The sequence below is a fragment of the Strigops habroptila genome, chromosome 1, assembly GCF_004027225.2.
Source record: "Strigops habroptila isolate Jane chromosome 1, bStrHab1.2.pri, whole genome shotgun sequence".
NCBI lineage: Eukaryota > Metazoa > Chordata > Aves > Psittaciformes > Psittacidae > Strigops > Strigops habroptila.
In genome coordinates, this window is record NC_044277.2 from 32,512,507 (window position 1) to 32,533,496 (window position 20,990).

A 20,990-nucleotide genomic window follows, 5' to 3' on the forward strand; every position below is an offset into this window, starting at 1 on the left:
TCTTTCACAGTCTGTTAAGTGTAATAATGATTAGATTTCTTTTTTTCCTCCAAGATTGTTTTTCGTCAGCTACCATTCTTCATTTCTTTCATTTATATAGAAAGATTTTTTTTACTGCATTTGAATGATTGATATTCATTCACTGTATTGTTAATTGTTGCACCCTTACTGGAGAAGACTAACAAGCTTTGTCAGTTCATTAGTGCTTCTTTTGTTTTCTTTTCTATGATTAATACCCATTGTTGATAACAAGTTACAGTTCAGTCAATTGTGGCTTAAAGACGCGAATGAGATTAATGTTAGGGAAATATAAATTATTAACCAATTTGCAGGGGTGGTTGATTTTAATGAAGTAAGTTTCTTTACTAAATACATGTTCAAATGATCAATTTCCTCTATGGCATAGCTAGAAAGAAATAAACGCCACTGCTTTTCACAGCATTGGCAAAAGGGAACATGCTTGTATCATATCATTAACTTCTTATTTTAGTAAAATATTTTTCAGCCTTTTAAGATATTAAATTGAGTAGAAACAGGCCAAAAATGGATAGATCGTAGACTTCACCTTCAGGGCAACTGGGTTAGTCCACTGCTTCAGCATCCATAATATGTGTGTCTTGTGTCTCATGAAGCCTCACCTAAGAAGTACACAGAGATTTACACTACCAAGGTGATACCTATAGGCAGAGAACTGGCCATACTCTTTCACATCTCTTCTAGACAGGCACTTTTTTTTTTTCAGATCTAGAATAATTTGCTTCTGGCTGCCAGACAAGGAATAAAACTATAGTTCTGAGGTAGAAATATGGTCTACAGAAACACTGTATTTTTCTGAAAGAGCTGAAAGGTTTTCAGCATTTGATCTTCTCTTTTTGAGTGTAGTACATAGGAGAAAGAGATATGCTGCTTGGCATGTATCTTGCTAAAAATAAGGGTGAATATTCCCACGCAAAAAATAACGAGGACAAAATGGGGAACGCGGAACGCGTTGAAATGCAATAGGCACTGCGGTAAATGAGAAAGCCTTCTGTTTTATTGTTGGTGCCGGGGTAATTTTTGTTTAGCTGGATGTGTGTTGCAGTTTAGTAAAGACACACAAGAGAGTTACTATCCTCGGTATGGGGATTAAATTGTCTTCTTTCTCTAGGTTTTTTAAAAAAAGTATTCCTCATTTATGGGGAAAATGGTTAGATAAACATGAAAGTATTCCTTTACTGGTGGCTGTTCCAGGGACTTGCTTTATTTTTTGTTAGAACCATTGTAGCACTATCATTTGCAGACTGACATTGGTTTACATCGCAGTTTGGATGATCTTCTCCAGTTGTATAATCACAGACCAGCATGCGGAGTCTGTGGGTGGTTTTAAGAGATTTTCTAGGTTTCTTTGTTTCAGGAGTTTGCTGTCCAAACATTATATGATTTGTTTATACTGATTTCATTGTGAAGGAAAGAATAAGTCTGATCTCCTCTTCTTTTCTTTATTGTAACTTGATAGCATGACAGTTATCTCAAGCATGGTTTCAGTTAGGTCTTATTTGTACTTGAAACATATTACTGTATAATATGCATGATTATGAGTGTATTTTCTCTGCTTTTGGTAGCAGCCTTAAAAAGCTAGTATTTCCTTCATACTATGATTGTTTCATTTCTTTGACAGCCTAATGTATTAAATTCTTAGAACTAACAGACTGGGCATAATGTTTTAGTCTCTACTGCCGTTTAAGTGACATTAGTATTTCGGCTTTTATTTTGAGTGTGTTGATTCTAAGAAACTTCATTTTACTCTATAATGGCAGAGTAAAATTGCTTGTAGCCTGATCCTGGAAACCCTCTCATATAGTTTGCATACATGAGTAGGCTTATTGGAATCATTTGCATAAAGAGAGCTTGAGCAGTGAAGGATTATTATTATTTATCTTAATAAAATCTTTTATTAAGATAGAAATGTATATTGATTAACATGTCTCATATGGAAAAATATTAGATATAACAGCATACTGAAGGCTTTTATTCTTAGCTGTGGTTGGAGCAGTTGCTAGTGGTTTCTGTGTTTTACACAGTAACATAGACCTACTCAGGAAACATGAAGTCAGACTCTGTTCCTTCCACAGCCTCAAAGTATTTGTAATGTCATGTCACAGGAGACTGTCTAAATGCAAGTACAGCTATTTATCTACCTTCCCGGATAACCAAAGCCGCTGTATGACAAAAAATTAATATACTCAGGATTACACAGAGAAATCGTGAGGAGTATTACTGCATCCTACCAGTTGAAGTAGCCACTGAAAAGCAGAGTACTGGATTTCAGTTCCTGCTTTCATCACTTCTGAATTTAACGTTAAAGTATCAATTAAATAAAGGACAGAAATTATCTTGGGAGCATAGGGGTGATCCTCAGGATAGCTCGGTATCCCCTGTGATCATTAGCCTATGGAGTCAGGTTCTTCCTTGCACTCTTCTCTTTCACCCATGAATGTTGAGTTATTTCTTCTGCAATATCTGAATCTTCCCTGTCACTGACCTGGCAGTTAGACTGTCACCTAGGATGTAGGATGTGTGGTTTGCTGACCTTAAGCTAAGAAATCTAAAATTTGTATCTCTTGGACTCTGGGCAAGTGTTCCCACATCTGTGCCATTGGCAAAAAGGAGAATCTCACCTCCATCCACTTCACCTGTGTTCACCTTCTCAGTGAAAACAGTGAGCTCTGCTCAGGCCTGTCAAAGAGCTCGGAGAGCCAGCTGTCTTGAGGAGAGGTCTGTGCATCTGTAGACACTAGCTGACCAAGCTGCCATGTCCTCTGTGTGTGGTCCTGGCTTTGCAGCTGAACTCTAGAGGAGCAGGAGTTCACCTCTGGGCTTGGAGTACCTCACTGCCTACAGGTAGATCCATACTCAGCGTTTTCTTTCTTGGGTTGGCTCTCCTCTTAACACCAAATTTAACTTTAGACCTTTGATTTTATTCCAGGGATGTGCTATTTAAAATTTCTATTTTACAGTGCCTAATTTGTAAGCACCTGAATTCTTTATTGAGTCTAACCCTGACAGGTTATTTTGTAACTAGCAAGATTTTGAATAAGCTCTTTTTGACAGCTGTGGTTAATGGATTTTAATATTAGAGGCTAGGATGAAATGATAAAATAGCTGTGAGCAGATCTTCCAGACTAAAAGCCAGCTGTTCAGTAAAGCTGTTGGACATATATCTATATTTTTGACTGTAACTGTAAATGGAGGAAAAGCAGGTCCATAGTTGCAGAGCTCAGTTAATCAGAGTCAAGGAGTGTCTAATCTACATTGCTGAGCTGCCAGTTGGAGAGGTTCCTGAAATTAAGAAGCCAGAGTTCTTGAGGAAATCTGGTTCCTGCTTGTTAATGTCTCTCTTGAAGCATTTTTTGAGCTACATACTACTCAATGTATACCATTCTTACCAGAGAAGCCTGTATGACAGCATTCGTGGAGATGACTGAAAGTGCCTGATCCATCCCACATGGATGTACTCTTTTTATCTTTCTACCTGTGTTGCAGTAGCAGCCAGAAGTAGGAGTTAATGGCTGTAGAGCAAACCCAGGTGCACACAGCCGGTTCCTACTTAAATCAACATACGAACGGCAGTAGAAGCTGAATCTGAGGGTAGATTTGGCCTTTCCATTAAAAGAGGGAGCTGCAAGCAGTAGAAAATATAAAATAATCCGGTAAAAGTACATCTGCCGCTTCACAAGATCAACAGGAAGGTTGCTGGTACTGATTTTAAGTGAAGACTAATCCTTCACCTCAAGATGCACTTGCTAAAGAAATGGTTGAATTTGTATGTAAAATAGCAGCACAGGACCAGGCAGGGGAAAAATATGTATTACAAGAGTTTTCTGCAATGCTGTCATTTTACTTGATCACTAGAGTGATGAGTCACTGAAGGCCAATCAGTTTTTTATTTCACCTTTAGGAAATGCCAAAATACCCTCACAAGATTTTGAGGTAAATGGAGAAACAATGAAATCATAATACTGCTCCTGTATTGCAAAAAAGCAGGTTAAAAAAATTCTACTTTAAAAATATAGTTTATTAAAAATATGCATATAAACTTGAAAAGGGGTGGGGGGACAGAAGTAGTATAACTTCTTTTTGTTGCTAGAAAACAGGATTTTTTTCTCCTTGCTCTATAATAAAGGCAAACTTTGGGGCACTTGGAAGGTATTCTCATACCTGAGGTAGGAAGCTGAGTCCAAGCATAAGGCTCAACTTCTTTCCTGTACTAAGGGGCTAGACAAAGTACAGCTTGCATTTTACCCACCAGATTCAGCAGCATCTTCCAGGTTTCTCAGATATTGTCAGAATCCTCAGATCCAAATGGTAAGTTGGAATTTATACATCTAATCTAAAATTATAGAAGGTCTGTGGAAGAAGTCCTGTTTTTAAAAATCAACTTCTTCAGCTGCCACTTCCTGTCAGAATATGGGGCAGTTGCCACACACTAGCTCTCCCCAAAAAGTGATGTTATCTTGCAGTTCACCTCTAATTCCAAACACTCAGAGCTGGGGTTGCTGGATGCTACAAGCTAATAAGGAATGTATAGAAGATTAACCGCGGGAGCAACAGACACAGGTTAAAAATTCAGTGACCAGGAACAAATGTACCCTTTATTTAATCTTCCAGCTAAAATCCTAGATACTTTATTGGCTTTAAACTTTTCTCATTTAGTAGAAAAAATCTAAGCTTAGTGTTTCTTCTTAATCACAGCCACTTTAAATGGGACATATATGGCTCTATAAATTAAGCTGGCACAGAACTATTCTGTGTTTGAAAGACTTGGAAATTGTTTGGCAGTTAACTAGTAAATGGTATCTAAAATACCTGGAATTTCCTCTGAAGAAGTGTACGCCTCGACCAAAAGTTAAAAAATCAAATTTACACCAGAAGTGATGGAAATGTACCCCGATGATATCACAGAAGCTAAGTATATGTCTGGAAAATGCTGAGCTAAATGGTTCTCCAAGGTCACACAGCAGATTAGTGACAGAGTCACTGTCTCCTGAATCAAATGGATTTTTTATCCCACAAAAAAACATCGTGTTCAAGTATTTTCATTCACTTTGAAATGAACTAGAGACCTCTTGAATTTTTTTCACACCAAAAAACCAACAAGTATATGAATGTGTCATGCCAAGCATAGTCAAGCCCAGTTGTTATGTATGGTGCTTGTCTGTGATATTTTGACTGGAGAGCCTCTCCTGGACCTGGAAGACCTTTTCTCAAAACTGACATATTCTCATAAAAAGGTTTGTTTCTTGATTTAGTGTTTTTCTGAGAAAGAATTTTGATCAGCTCTCCTTCTGACTCCTAGTTCAATGTCCTACCCAGCTGGTCACATGTCCCCCCAACAAATAGGTACAAGTCCCCTCTTTGAGGAGTAGCAAGAACAGCAGCACCTCCGTAATACTTCTGATGTACTTCTCAAATTTTGGGTCTTGGCATAAAAAGGCTGGAATGAAGGATATGGTGTTGTGAATACCCAAGTGAAGGCAGGGAGCCAACAAAATGCTGTTGTAATTACAAGTGAACATTCTTGTATCATAAAACTGCAAAGAAAAAGCTATAAATCAGAGCTGGCCTGGTGGTCCCTGGCAGCAAAGCACAGGAGATTTGAGCTCATTCCCTGAGCTAGCCAAGAGTGGGATCCTCGCGGAGGCAGAGGCTCATTCCAAGGGAAGGGCATCCCTCGTGTCTCCTGAGTGAGGGTCGTGAAGCACTGATTTTGGTGGGAGTCAGATCCAGCCTTCAGCCCTGGAGGAGTGATAATTTGAAAAGTGCTGGCCATTGTGGAAAATAAAGCAAGTTGAGAACTGGAGGAATTTTATCTTCAAGAGCTCTTTTGTGTATGTTTAGGAGCCTACCACTTTCAGTGTTACATCTCCACTATTGTCCAGATCCCATATTTGATTACTTATTGTACTTGAGTATGTAAGATTGTCCTTTAATTCAGGTACCTCGTTTCATGGTTCCATACACTCACTCATAACACCAAACTGTGCTAAAACCTTTCTATGGGAATTAGAAAAATGCAATGCAATTAAGTAATACTATCCAAAATGTCTCTACTGAAGTTCCTGTCACTGACGAACATGGACTCAAACTTAATCTTTGGTTAGGAATGGGGTTTTCTTCTCTCCTGGAACATTTTTCCTTTTTTTCTTTCTGGTATTTCATGAGGATGTAGCTTTTTAAAGTCATTGATCTATCTGGATAATTCACCAATTTGAAAAAAATTGAGTAAGTAGCAGGAGGGTAGGAAAGTATTAAAGCTGTGCGCATGGGACATTTTTCTAGAGACTTTCTTTAATACAAGCTCTGCGTGGGTTATTTTCTGTCCTTCTGAAAGATGTGGCTTGAGCTGAGCCCACATTTACAGTATGGGAGGGGCAAAATAAGATGATCTCCTGTTGTTAAAATAAAAAACAAAAAAATCCTGAGAGCGTACAAGTGATTACAGCAAAATAAACCCCAAATTGACAGCTGCACAAACAGCACTTGCCCAGCAGTGGTAGTCAGCTACTAGGAATGCCCAGTTTCTCATCAGATTGGTAAGAATTTATAATGAATAGCACATTTGGGGACTCTTCTGTGATGAAGCCACAGTTTAATCTGCTAACCTGATTACAGAGGAAGTAAAGGAGAGAGGGCAGAAATTCAGAGCCTCACATTGCTGAGCACATTATCTGCCTGTTGATAGCAGTATGAGACCAAGACAGACAGTGTTTTCCAGAATCAGCCCCTGCACTGGTTTAAGAGATGCAATCCTGAAAGGTGAAGGGCTCTTTCCCGAACAGATGTGACCCCCTTCAACTCTGATAAACTTCCCGAAAAGATGAGGGAAATCTGTACCACACAGGATGTGCTCAGCACATTGAGGGATTGAGTTAGTAATGTCCCTGATAATTGTGGATACCTCATTGTAGGAGTCAGTTTTTATTTAAATTTTTTTAATAGGAGTATACACATCTGTCTTTATACCCAGCAGCTTTTCTGGCCCACAAGAAGTCCTCTGTGAGTTTCCCCAACTGAGCTCAGTGGGATCTCTGTCAGCTGCAAGATTTATGTCATCTTTTTCAGTCCTGAGAACTGTTCCTTAAGCTTTTCACATCTGGATTTAATTGGAAAGACATTAAAAGACATTAAGTGTGCTGGAAAAGCATATTTTAGAGAAGATCTTTATAGACACTTCCATTAAAGGAGCTGATGGTTGTAGGTTAAAATAGGATGAGGACAAGCCATCAACAGTTAGCAAGGGCAAAATTACATTACAAACTACTTCAGATGAGAAGTTCAGCCTGTAGCTCTTGGGCCTGACTCTGATCTCACTTAAATCAACTTCAATTAGGAGAAAAATACCAGTTAATGCAGTGTAAAAATACCCTGAGATCAGAATCAAAACTTTTGCCTTTTGGAAACACTCAAATTTCTAATTACACACCATATATGCTAAATATAATGCTTTTAGCTGTCAATCTAGATTTGGAACTTTGTTGGATCTACATGCACACTTGTAAAATGAGACTTGGAGAATGAAGAGGGGGGATTGGTTGTTAAGGCTCTGAGAGTGGAAGTATCCTCCTCTGAATGCCGATATACAGGCCACAGGAGTAGAGTTACACAGGAGCAGAGATACGATACAATTTAGTACATGGGCTTCATTACAGATGTTGTAATGCAGGAATCTACAGCCTGCTTCCCCATTGTTCCAGCTATACAATGTGCTGCTTGAAGAAGCCAATGGGCAGTCCTTTACATTAGGTGTGATCTAGTTCTTTTGTCTTCAAACCAAAGTTTCTAGTCATGCTTAGGCTGATACGCACTTAAAATCTAAGCTAATGGTCTTGGTATGAGAGAACAAATATTCTTTCATTTTAAAATTGCTAAAACCAGGGAATCTGATATTTAGGAAATTACTCCCATGTCTAAAGCAAAGTGTATGGTCTTTAGAAACAGAAACATGTCAAGCTGTAAAGAAAACAGAAGTATTTTTGTAAAACATTGAGGGGAAAAAGTACTTGTTAGAGTATTTCAGCAAAACAAATTTGTTAGAAACTCTCAGCTGTCCTCTGTTCCTAAAAGGGAGTTGTCTTCTCTGCTATGTCATGGAAAGTGTTTAGCATTAATGGGAAGATTATAGCTCACTGGGTGATAGTGACAAGAATGAGACATTTGAATTAAAATTATGGCTTCAGTGTAGACGGTTCTTTTATTTTCTATCATTAAATATTTTATTTTTTTATTTTTTTTTTTTAGAATCTCTCTCTGTCTATCTTGGGCTATGATAAAATGCATGAAGACCAGTAAAACTGATTCTTACTTTTGTTGCCTGACCTTAGGCTGGTCCTTTATGTGCTTATGCACTCTCTTCTTCACTTCAGTTTCCTTCTTTAAAAGCAGGAATAATAAAACCACCTCTGGTCTTCAGTGCCATTTTGCCTCATGGAGAAAAGGACATATTTGCAAAAAAAGCCCCAAAACTAGTGAGTATGTTTTACAAGTTTAGTACACTAAGTGGAAGAGTAGTCGCATTAAAGTAAGTATTGAGTAATACTTGATAGTTTGAACTTTGTTGTATACTAATTTGGTGTGGATCTTTGAGAATTCTTAACAATTTTTTGAACCACTCTACATAAGCAGTTTCCTAAGAAAACCACTTAACAGAATAAATGCTTGTGTCTTATTTAAATACAACTCAGTCTAGAGCTCATTCATTTTGTTAAAAGAGTTCTGGCTACATCTACACTGCTAATATTGGTCAGAGCCCATTCCCTGGTGGGCAATGATATGGTCTTCGACTCATTTATGTACTGCTAGCTATGTAGCGATGGCTGTAGTAGTGATGTTAAAAACAGGATGGAACTGTGAAGGTCAGACAGATGGAGAGGATTGTCTGTTGCAGCATATTTTCGAAGTCAACATGAACTCTTACATAGCCAAGAACCTCAATCCATTTATTAAAAATCCAGAGGTCAAAATCTCCTGCAATACGGTTAATGACAATGGACTTGCAAATCTATGGCAGTGATGTGGAGAAATGCCTATAAATAAATAATTAAATAAACTATATTGTTCTGAGAACACAGCTGACAAGGATATTTTCCAGCCATCGGTGATGAAAGAGACAGTGATTCATGGCCTTTCTTCCGTGCTGGTGCAGGATTTTGCCTGAGGATATACATTCTGCTGTATTCAGTTTTAGTTTTAAGCCATGTTTCTTAAAATCTTCTATAATTTTTATCTGCAGCTTCTCAACCATGCTTGAATGTTGTCACAATTGCGTGACTCAAACCTCTACCTACCCATGCAATAATTGGCCATCTAAATGATCTCATTTGGAAGTCTCTAATTATTGAAAGAACTTATATTACGTAGATATGTACCTCCTTCTGAAAGTCAGTGTTTAAATGGCTTTTGTCTGAGGTTATAAAATTAGAAGCAAGCTGTCTGGTGAAATTCTGATGTATGTATGTGTATATATACATAGTGTAAGCACTTGGAAATTTAATTTATTTTTCTTCATGTTCATAAGTAAGCTGTGATGATGCATGATTCTTTTTGTCTTTGCTCTTTCAATTGTAACAATTGAAGAAAAAAAATAAAGTTTTGAGTTTAGAAATAAATTTACTTTAAAAGAACTTCCAGATTTCTAGACCAGAATTGAAGAATATACACTGAAAAGATACCGAAATTATCTGACAAAAGAGGCTTGGTTAGGATTTATTATAACTGCTGATACTGGGGCCAAACTTTCACACCTCACATCACCATTAAAGGATGCAGACACACCTCAATAGATATTGGCACTGAACCTGAAAGCTCTTTTGAGATATTCATGAAGAAGTGCCAAATTACTGGTTTCCAACATAGATAGCCATGAAGGCAAAAGTTAGCATTTTGGTAGCACTTGTAAATGTTGCTCCTCACAGTTGAAAATACGTGAAGAGGGAGATTCTGAGAAGGTAACAGGTTAAGAACAGTCCTGTACAGTCAGAGCCCCTACGGGTCTTTTAGCAATCCTTTCCTCTCTTACTCCCACCCACAAGTAACACAACCTAAACTTGGCAACTAGACTAACCTCTCCATGCTGGATTAATCTCTTGCATTAGTGTTAAATTCATTAAGCTTGACATTCAGTATTATTTATGAAATACTCTTCATACAAAACCATACATTTTAGTTATTTTGAAAATTCGGTGCTTTTCAGCATGGTTTTCTCTCTTTATGACTAGAAAATCTTGTATCACCATTAAAGCAATAGAACTGTCTCACCCCAGATGATCATGAAGCGCTTTCTTTGGCTTTGAGGAATGATTTGCCATTCTTTACTCATAGAATCATAGAATGGTTTGGGCTGGAAAGGACCTTAAAGATCATCTAGTTCCAACCCCCCATAGACCAGGGTTGCTCAAAGCCCCGTCTGATTCACCTGAGCAACATCATTGCAGTGTCTCCAAAGAGATGTAGCTGGAGAAGAGTGAAAGGCTTCAACTCTGCTTTACAAACCTTTCACTACAGAGGCAAATGCCCAAGCCTAGACATGTTGAACACTTCCAAAAGCTTCCAAATATCACTTTCCCTCAGTCCTCATATCACTGGGGTTGCAGAATTATGGCATAGTCCCAAGAATGGCAGTCAGATTCTAGTGTGGTGGTTCACGTGTGAAAATAAACTATGCCTACTTGACTCTCTCTATTGTTAACTCAAGCAGTCTCTTAAGTAGATTGTTGAAGATAAAAACCTACAGAAATAAAACTCCATGTTGAAGAGTATCTTTCACTCCATCCACTTCTTGGAATATTGAGACGCATGGAGGAGTGAGTACACATGTCCAATAAAGCTAGGTGGAAGAAGGTAACATGCATGCTGTTGTTGATAGAAGCTCTAGTTAATATATTGGAAAAATTGTTCAAGAACAGTTAATCCTTACTTTAGGATTACCCCCTGAAAGCTGGCAAGGTCAGGCTGTACGTGGATTGTGTGTCATTTAAATTCTGGCTTCATGAGTTGCCTGAGGGTAGCATTAACTACTATGTGGGACTTGTTCTCAGCTACATCTGTGAATCATCATGCTTTGTTTGAAGATAGTGGAGTCCTATCCTCCAAGCTCCTTCTCTTGACAGGTGCAGTCAGGAGCCTTAATTGTAGTGCCTATCAGGTGACTATGCCTTTGTGCAGAGATTAATCAGTTTGGAAAATGCTATTTCCATGTAAACTACATGAGTTAATCAGATTATAACCCTGTGTTTTTCAAGCATATCATAAACTGTGTGAGGAAAAGGCTTAAAGTCGTTTAATTAAGATTTACATTGTGCAGTGTGAAAAGCCTTTCTGAATTTTATTTTTAAATAGATGTTAACATTGGTTCACATGAAATCTAATCAACTGGGGAGAATGGCACATTGTGAGGAAAGTGGCGAAAACTAGCAGAAGTTATTGCTTGCAATATAGTAAATTCTTTTACAAGAGAAGCTCTGGGGAAAAGGGATTTTTTGCAATACCCATCACCTAGTTTTTGTGTAGCTTGTATGTAGCCAACATGGTAATTCCAAGAGAATTATGTGGACATGCTAAGGAGACAAATTTTAGCTACTTACATAACTACATATGAAAGTCTATACAATCGAATATATCTTCCCTTTGCGGATTTCTGTATGCATGCAGTTTTGGGTGTGGACAAGTGAAAGCCAGGTGGAAGCTTGGTCAAAAAATTCTTCATCAAGAGAAAGCAAAAACAATCACCAAGAACAGTAATTTTGAAGACATACAAATTTAAATAGCTGCTCAGCTTTGGGACACTAAGTCCTCGGTCTCTCCTCTACAGCTGTGGTATTGTTGGTGTTTTTTCAATAGCCTTTATATCTGAAATTTAAATCCACATATTAAAAAACCATGAAGTGTATCTCATTACTGATGCAGACTGCATTGCTGCAATGTTATTGCACAGATGATAGTGCTTTTTGAGGCCTCAAGTGTCAGGGAGAGGGAAAGAACCTCCCTTATTTAGGGGGGCATTTTTCTCTTGGCTTAGAAAACAGATAAGTATCAATTGTTTGTAAATACACTTGTTTTGTTCATGCATTAACTTTGCTGTTGTCTACGCTTCTGGCTTGCAAGTTGAGGACTAGAAATTGAGGACTAGAGTTATACCTGTCTATCATTGTAACCTGTCATAGGAGTATTTTCCCAAGCCTATACTCAGGCACAGCCTGAGACTTGTTCATGTTATATGGCATGTGGCCACAATGAGCTGTTTGACTTTGCAAACTCAACCTGGAACTAAGACCCAGCTACTACAGATAGTAAAATCTTGTCCTTCATGACCTACTCTGGACCCTGACTTAATTCAGTTTTGCAGAGGAACTATTTCTGCATATAATTTTATGTCTTCAGAAAACACTGATTAAGGCCAAGCTGAATATGTTTTTTTATGTACTTAGAAAACTGATGTTAGGAAACTTATTACCAATAAACTGACAGTATCAAGCAGTGTGTTTATTAGGATTGCCTCAGACCTCCTTGGTAAAGTCAACTAGAAGGGCCACAGAGAACAACAAACTTTTACAATTTTCAGCTTCATGGAATAATCTGAAATGTAATATAGATTTAAGAGGAAAATCACAAACCACATACTGTGCTAAAATAAACATGTGAACATTTTATCATGAGGATGTGGTCTTAAATGCACATGGGCTAGTGTAGTGCCTGTCTGCTGTTCTTGCTAAAAGAATGATCTAATGTTACTAGATTGTCATTATAAGACGCTTAATCCCCAGAGTGAGAAACAGGAAGAATATTCACAAGTTTCAATGCTATTTACTAATTGCCAATCGACTTGAGGAAAGCTAAAAAGTGACTGAAAACATCCATCCCCATCCTGATACACACACATACTAATAATGGAAATGGCAGCCAAGACAAACAGCTAGCAGTGCGGTGCATCCTGTTGGCATCGTATTTTTGGCACTGCTGTAGCTACACAGAAAACAAGTGATACAAGAAATGTGTAAGGACATCTGTTCTGTAACCTATGGGGCTTCACTCACAAAACAGTTGTAAAATCTTCTGGGGAAGAGAAAAATTTCTCTGTATCTGCGCAGATGCTCTATTGTAAGAAAAATATCAATGGAAGGAAGTGTTGAGCCTTTAAAAGAGGAAATTGTTCACCAGATTCACTGTCAAATGTTCCATTCTTTTCTTTCCTTTTCATTTAACCTAAGTTATCTGCCATTCTTAAGTTATATTTAAGCCAAGTGGTGTAAATCTGTTGGGACTAATAGAATTGAATCATGGATTAAATTAGCCCGGTGTCTGCTTGTAACTCTTCTTCACTGCAGATTACTTGGGCTCTGTGACACTGCTGACTATTCAGGTCACAGCCTCCCAGCTACCAGCTTCCTTCCTGAATCCAGCATCTTCATGTCTGTCTAGGGGCACAATGGGGAGAGGAGAAACATTAAGGACATCTATCAAAGTCCGAAGTATTGCTAACTTACCAGCTTCTCTCAGCTTTGCTGGTCCTTCCAGATGTAAGCAGGCTATGGAGAAAGAAAGGGGGGAGTTTTTAAGACACTGCAAGGCTCTGTCTGCCATTTTTCCACTGCCCTTCAGTTACATCCCACAAATGGACATTTTAAAAAGGAAAGAAACTTTCCCAAAAGTCAAATGTTGTTGAAAAAGTTGAGGTCTAAGTAGTTAGGCTTCCCCCACAGGTAACTTATGGAAAGAAAGACATGGCTCCATGAAAAAGAAATTAGAACTCATATAAACCTGGAACACATTAGGAAACTGGAAGATAAAGAGGGACTGTGGGACGTGGGAGGTGGGGAGGACTTTGGGAAGGGAAGTTTAGCTCTGGGAGCAGCTGGGGGTCCTGGGTAGGAGAACAGGAAAAAAAAGTAGGGGCCTGGATAGAGGGAGAAGTTGAAGTGAAGAAGTAGAGGTAACGACCTCTGCTGTAAAAGAAGTCAGAGCTCTGGGGTGGATAGTAGAGAGGGGAAGACCAGGTGCACTGGAGTGGCTTGGGAAAGATGTGAGACTGAGGCAGAATATGTGGGGAAGTGGGACTTGGTAGTGAGAAGCATAAGCTTTTGAAGATGTCGTCAGCTTCCAGAGCATCAAAGGTGAGAAATCTAGCAGTGAGGGATGGTGTAGAGGGCTGACTCTTCAACAGTGCTCACACAAATTTCCTGACACCTCTGTTTGAAAGATCAAGGATACAGGTACAGGACTGCTTTCCTGCAGCTTCTCTCCACTGATATTTGGTTTCAGAAATACAATACATCTGAGACCTTATTTTTATATCACATTTTTGTTTGGGAAGGGTATGGCTTGAAAAAGGGTGACATGGAGAAATGAGACTGCACCATGTTACAAACTTAGGATTTGGATGTTGGGTTGGTATTAAACATGCTTATTATTAAACACCTTAAATCATACCTTCATTTTATATGTTTCCTCTAATTGTTCCATATTTACTTCCTTAACACCGATATAGTAATGATCCATGCTTACAGGCAAAGAGTTCATTATTTTATGTTGTAGTACTTCCTTTCCTGTTGGAAGAGATGCCCTCTGTTTCTATTGGGATAGTGGCTAATATTCCTCCAGGGAGTTCCAAAGCAGTTTTTCTGGAAAGCAACCCTGAAAACTTCTCTGTAATTTGTGTGGTATGCCTTCCAATAGCCAGTTCTATGAGTAAAATAGTACTAAGTAACAGATGTACTCATATTCAGAACAATTCTATAAAAGAAATAGGAAGTTTGGGTTGGTCTAATTAATCTCTTGATAATGTGGGGATTTCAGTAACCACTGATCAAGATCAGGTTGTTCTGTATATCATATGATCAACCTGTGGTCTAATGTTGAATGAAACATTTCTTGGCTCTATTTCTTACCAACTGTGATCAGGGCCTTTTTGTCCAAGCCACTGTACAAACAAATAACCCGAACAAATAGTTCTTCTACAAAAAGTTTACAATTCACACATCAGACCAGGAAGCTAAGAGTGGATAGAAAAAAGTAAACAAGGTGGATTAAAAAACAGATGAGATTGTAGCTAAACTATGTAGGTGAAGCACATGTCTCAGCTTCCTTGCAGTACTACCTGGTAATGGTTCTTGGATTACCACACGTAAGAAGAAAGGAGATCCTGATTGTTTTCCTAATGTGCACCAGGAAAAATAGACATAAGAAGACAGGAGATTCTTGTGTGCCAGTACCTACCCATTGAATAGTCTCGCTCTCCTAGTTGCCAACCCATGACCAACTAAAGTATGATAGAGAAGCAGTCCTGTGCGAGGAAGCATAGGAGCCCAAATCACTTCCCTTCCTCACATGATAAGTAGTGCTGGCATTGTGATGAAAAGGACCCCAGGGAGACACAGTGAAGAGAGAAACTGGGGTGAAGAAATGTGTCAGGTTACTGGAACAAAAGGAGAAATTGAGAGTAGATGAAAACCCTTGTTACCACTGGGAGAAATTTGGGTTGAACAAACAGTGATTTTGCTGTGCAGTCAAGATCAAGGATGGAAAGGCAGAGGGTGGTTAGAGCTTATAAGAGAGTTGAGAATGCATGTCTAAAGCTACAAGAGACACTGAGGTGGTAGAAAAAGACCTGTCTTATAAAAAATACAAATACATCAACATGTTGAGAAAAACAGAAGAAATGAGGAAAGGGAGGATTCGTTCACTGGGGAACTCAATGGGTGATAAAAGTGAAAGATGGGAGAAGTTGTTATTGAGGTGAAGTTGCGTCTCAGTCCTTAGCCATAACATAATAAAAGAATAAAAAGAAAGATGCAGGCAGCAGAGATTTTAAGATGAAGGGGGAAATTATGTCAACAGGTGAGAAGAAGGAGCAAGTATGGAGCAAGTTAGCTGTCAAATCCAGGGGCCCCAGAACACATGGTAAAGATAGAGTAGATGGGCTAGTAACAGTGATGATCTGAGGTTTACCAAGACACTTTATAAAATGTTTAGCTTTTTATTTGTTTGCTAAGGCAAAACCCCATAAAGCTTCACAAACTAGAAAGATTTCACCTTCACACATTAAGAGTGAGAGTACCTTGTACAGTTTTCTAAAGCTTTAGCAGCTAATCATTACTATAGACAAATCTGGGACACCTGGTCTTTTACTTTAGGGCAGCCTGGCAATTTTTGCACTGTTATTCATCTCACCAAAATACACATTGTCTAATAATATTTAAGTTGTATAAACATACCTTTCAAGGGAAGGAGCTGTTGAAAGAAGCCAGGCAAAGAATTAGTACAAAAGCAAATCTTGTACTTCATTACAATGGCAGCTCCTGTTCTGGACAGAGTCCCTGCTCTCCAAGAGGAAAAGGAAATGAAGATAGAGACATGCGTTCTTTCTGTCCCAACAATTAAGAAGAAAGCAACTTCCAATTTTCTAAACAGCAGTTGTTGCCTCACTGTGAAGAACAGTGCCGTAGGGCCTGCAGACAGTTCCAGTGTTTGAGATGTTACTTCAGGTGACAGTGTCAGTGAAAAGTTACCTTTTTTCCCCCCAGTGATTAGTTCTGAATGCATCTAGGTGAGAATGATTAAAGAGAAAAATCCTAGTTTCAGTTCTGCTTGACATTTCACCTTCAAGACAGAACTGACTCAAGACTCAACTGTTTTATTGTGCTGGGTGTGTTTTCAGTCAGCCACATGGTGTCTGAGAGTTTCATAATCAACTTTTGCTAAATTAATTAAAAAAAAAAAAAATCTTCTTTTATCAAACTGGTTGGGGGAAGAGAAGAACAATTTTGAGTCCTAAAGCAGGACTCACAAAGTTGAGAGAGAATCTGGTCAATAACGAATGCACTTGTGCAGAAAAATGTTAGCTGAAAATTGATCTTTTTTTCTATTGCTGATACTTCATAATCATCCCGTATTAGCTTATCCTGTTTAGCACACTTTGTTACGTATGTGTAAGACATCAGTCTGCTGCATTGTTCGAGATCCAGCCTTGGAGTGTCAGTAGTGTCCTGCTGACCCTCTTCCCATTGCTCACGCCTTCTGCAATCATCTACAAGACAAGAGTTTGTCCATAGGAGCTCTGGAAAGTGTACACTCTAGGAAAGCACATGGGGAAGCTGGAGAGACTTGACAGGCCAGCGAGGCAAGAATCCTAACACTATATCTTGCTCTTCATGTAGGTGATGAAGCTTGCATTAACACAAAAGTTACTCATATACCAGGAAAAAGAAGATGATACCCTCAAAGCCATGCACGAACACAGCTTTATATTAATGTACATTATGTACATTTAGGCTCTGTAGCCTAAATGGCTTCAGTATACAGGAAATTATTTAGATATAGGATATCAAAATACACACCTTCACTTGGCGTTAGTACAGATGTGTCAGTACTAACACACTGACACAAAAAATTGACAACTCATTTTTTCTTTAGGCAGCGTTAAGTGCCTTGAAACAGTTTTCAGAACAAGGACTGGATCCAGTGGAAGGAGCTATGAAAGTTGAAAACGGATCACATGAAAAGTAAGTACCATTTAATTCTCTGCATTTTAATGCCTGTGTGGCATGGTAGATAAGAAATGCTAATTAAGAGCTTAGCTGACCTTTTAAACCTGTGCAAAACTATTTCCTCTGGAATTTATGTAGTTTATGGCAATTTGAGAGGATAAACAAGATTTCAGGTTTAGCATTACTGATAGTGTTTACTAATGAGCTATGAGACAGTCCATCCTCCTATGGAAATCTGAAAGAAAAGGATTTTCTTTTCATTGTAAGGATTCTGTGTAAGCAGCATAACATGATTTTTGTCAAATATGTTTTATCACATGATATTGCCAGTAAATAGGGATACCTATCTGCAAATAAGTCTGCAAGATGAATTTTACCCTAGAGAATTTAAAAGTTAAAATTACTTTCAGGTCTTAAAAAATTCTTGTATGAAATATTACCTTTAAGTAGTAGACGATAGAACCAGCTTTCACACTGGCTTTTCAATTATTTAAGAAAGTGAGATTGACTGTCCAGTATAGACTTTTTTTCCAGCTGCTAGTCTGTTTATGTAAGAAGGTAGTCTTGTGTTACTAAATAAATTAGGAAGTAATAGAATAAAAGAAAGAAGACTAAAAGTAGCATTTGGAATTTTCAGTAGATATATTGTGGCTATTTATAAACTAATTTAATCAGAAACATTTTTCCATATGATCTCATCAGCATAGTATTTGAACATAAATATTGTTGTTTCACTTTAAAATGTTACCTTCCACAGTGACCTTTGAATCTCATGTGCCGTCTGGTAATAAACATGTCTTAAAGATGTGCAACCCTGGACCTTACCACTCTTGTTAATGTATTAATCTTTCAGACAAGTCAAGCATCTGGGAGAGAAAGCAGACAATAAACAGACTAACTCAGGCACCATTGCTCAGGACTGCAAGGATTCAAAGGCTGTCGTCTAGGAGCTTCCCAGCACCCACGGCTGCCACTGCATCCTTATAAACCTGTCAACACGCAATAGGGTGTATGTGTACAAGGAAATGAATGACTAATACCATTATTTGAGTCTTATGTGAAGACAACACTATTCTAACACAAGAGATAGTATACATGGTACTGTTTATTCAACTGTGGAAGAAAATAAAATTGAACATTTCCCTTAGAACTTGAGATCAGAGCATAACTCAATTGCCCAGAGGTAGAAGAAGTCTGATCATGTTACTGGAGGTCAAAATAACAACTAATTAACAAAAAGTGTTAGAGAAAAAAGGGAAACTTTAAAATCAATTAGTATTGAGGAAAACAAGTCAGCATTGGTTCAGTTATACAATTTTTTCGTAGTGTAGTTTTAAGTTCAGCTTACTGTTTTTTAAATAATGCTTGGATATTTTAAAATTAACCAATGACAGTGCTGTGAGAATTGTAGTTGTTGTCTTCATATACAGTCATACAGCTTATCTTTTTATGCAGACATTATGCATTCTTCATTCTATATGAATATGTATGACTTTAAGATGCACTACTCAGAGTTGTATGCAAACAGAAGTTTAAATCATGACAAGTATTTGCTTAACATGAACAGATGTTAGTTATGATCAGTCTCGATACACTCCAGGAAAAAAGCAGATATGGTATTTGATTTTCCTTGCCATAATCAATTAAAGAGGCGTCTTGCCTCCAAGCAACATTTTCCCCTTCAGTTCTGCTCTCCGTTGCGTGAAGCACATCTACACCCCATTCTGTGTGTTGTATCAATCCACCGTTTGCATCAACTGAGTGTTTTTAATCTCTGCATTTGGACCAAGAGCAAAAGGTAGGACTGCAACCTTACCAAGAAAAGGATGGAAAGCTGTTGATGTAAAGATCATTCTTTTATGAAAGGAGTGGCAGCAGAGATAAGACGTGTGTCTACTCTGTACCAGCATATTTCTTTTAAGTGTGTGGTCAAATGCAGTAAAACCACATCAGTTCATGTGTACAATGACAGTGTCGTCTCTTTCTTTATCATTCACTGATAGGCAAGTAAGATGGTGAAGTGAAAAAAACCCAATTATAAACTAAGGAATGACTGGCTACCACACCAAAGCCAGGGTTCAACCTACCTTTCCCCATGCCACCACCTTTTGCAAACTTACTCTTTTAGACCAGTCATCCTGGCATTCAAGTCATTTGTTTATCTGTAATACAGATATTTTATTTTATGTAAACCTAGTGCAGAAAACACATAAAGTTTCTACCCACTGCGCAACTGTCACGACAGCATTGCACAAGATTTTAGAAGCACGTAAACCAGGGATCACAATCCGAGTGACTCATGGAGGAAAGCAGTCAAACAGCAATGTAAGGAAATGGTGCAAGGTACAGTGGCATTGGTTCACCTCTGGGATAAATTTTTAGGGTAACATGCATCATGTTCTTACAGAATCACTGGGCACTAAAAATTTGAAGTCCTTCTTTCTACTTCTTGTTTCTCATGGGTATGATTCACTCTCCCCGCAGCAGATGAGGAGACTTTGTGCTAAAAGTTTGCAGTTTCCTGGGGTCTGACTCCATAAAAGAGTCAGGAGCAAGCTGAACCTTTCAGTTCCCACAGAACTGGGAGCTTTCCAGAGGCATTTGGCACCTGGCAGACTCAAGTTACTCAGGCAGCAGCATACAAAAATAATTAGCTCTTGCACACCATCTTTCTCAGGGATATGTTATAGGCCTAATTGCCAACCTGAGCAGAAATTCTACTGCTCCTTCACCTTAGCAGCTAGCTCGGAGAGCTGAGAAACAGGCTTAGTCTGTACTTTATCAGTACCTGCCAGTATGCAGAATACAAATGGCGTTACTGTCCTCTCCCATGGAGAACAAGAACAAAAGGAAGAGGCAAACCCTTCCCTTGACAACTCTGTCCTAAGGGCAAGAGCTGAGCTTGCTGGGGGGAATTTGACAAGGAGATTGTCAGTATGATCTCCCTGGCATTAACAGAACCTCCGCGGTGTGTTCCCTGCCCCGTCACTACAGAGAAACACTTTGTATTGGTTTGCTCAGAAGCTCAAGGTGCGGCTTGATACTTGGTGCCATTCTCTAAGTACAGCCACAAAAATGTGCCCAGTAAACTTCAGATTAGTTGCTTAGTTGCAGGTGGCCTCTGCACTGAGAGCCAGGCTTGCTACAGTGCATATGGAGAACCAAACGCATGCAACCAGCTGTCTAGGCCTAAGAGGGTCATTCAGCATCTCCAATCCAGACAACAGTAAAGAAAGATTGTGCTTATGAAACTGTTATCATCTGAGGTCCTCTTATTGGTCAGAAGCATGCTTGATTCTGACACTGACAAAAACCAACACAAGTAACTGACTTGAGGAGCTCACTCTTTTTTCCTCAAAACTATAAAAACATGAAGCAGAATGGGGAAGGAGGGTCATAGAGTAGCAGGATTTCTCACTATTTTCAAAAAACTAATAATCGTTGTAATCACAGGTCAGAAGGTTCTGTGGAGCC

General features: G+C 38.6%; 1 protein-coding gene across 5 annotated transcripts in view; it reads left to right on the plus strand.

The window, feature by feature from the left end:
• The window catches only part of STAU2 (staufen double-stranded RNA binding protein 2), a 170,634-nt gene extending 151,152 nt beyond the window's left edge, over positions 1-19,482 (plus strand). For all 5 annotated transcript variants that reach the window (XM_030499585.1, XM_030499606.1, XM_030499570.1 and 2 more), the window contains 2 exons: positions 17,443-17,531; positions 18,370-19,482. In XM_030499585.1, the coding sequence (XP_030355445.1) occupies positions 17,443-17,531; positions 18,370-18,463 (183 nt within the window). In that variant the 3' untranslated portion in view covers positions 18,464-19,482. The remainder of the gene's footprint in view (positions 1-17,442; positions 17,532-18,369) is intronic.
• Positions 19,483-20,990: the final 1,508 nt, after the last annotated feature.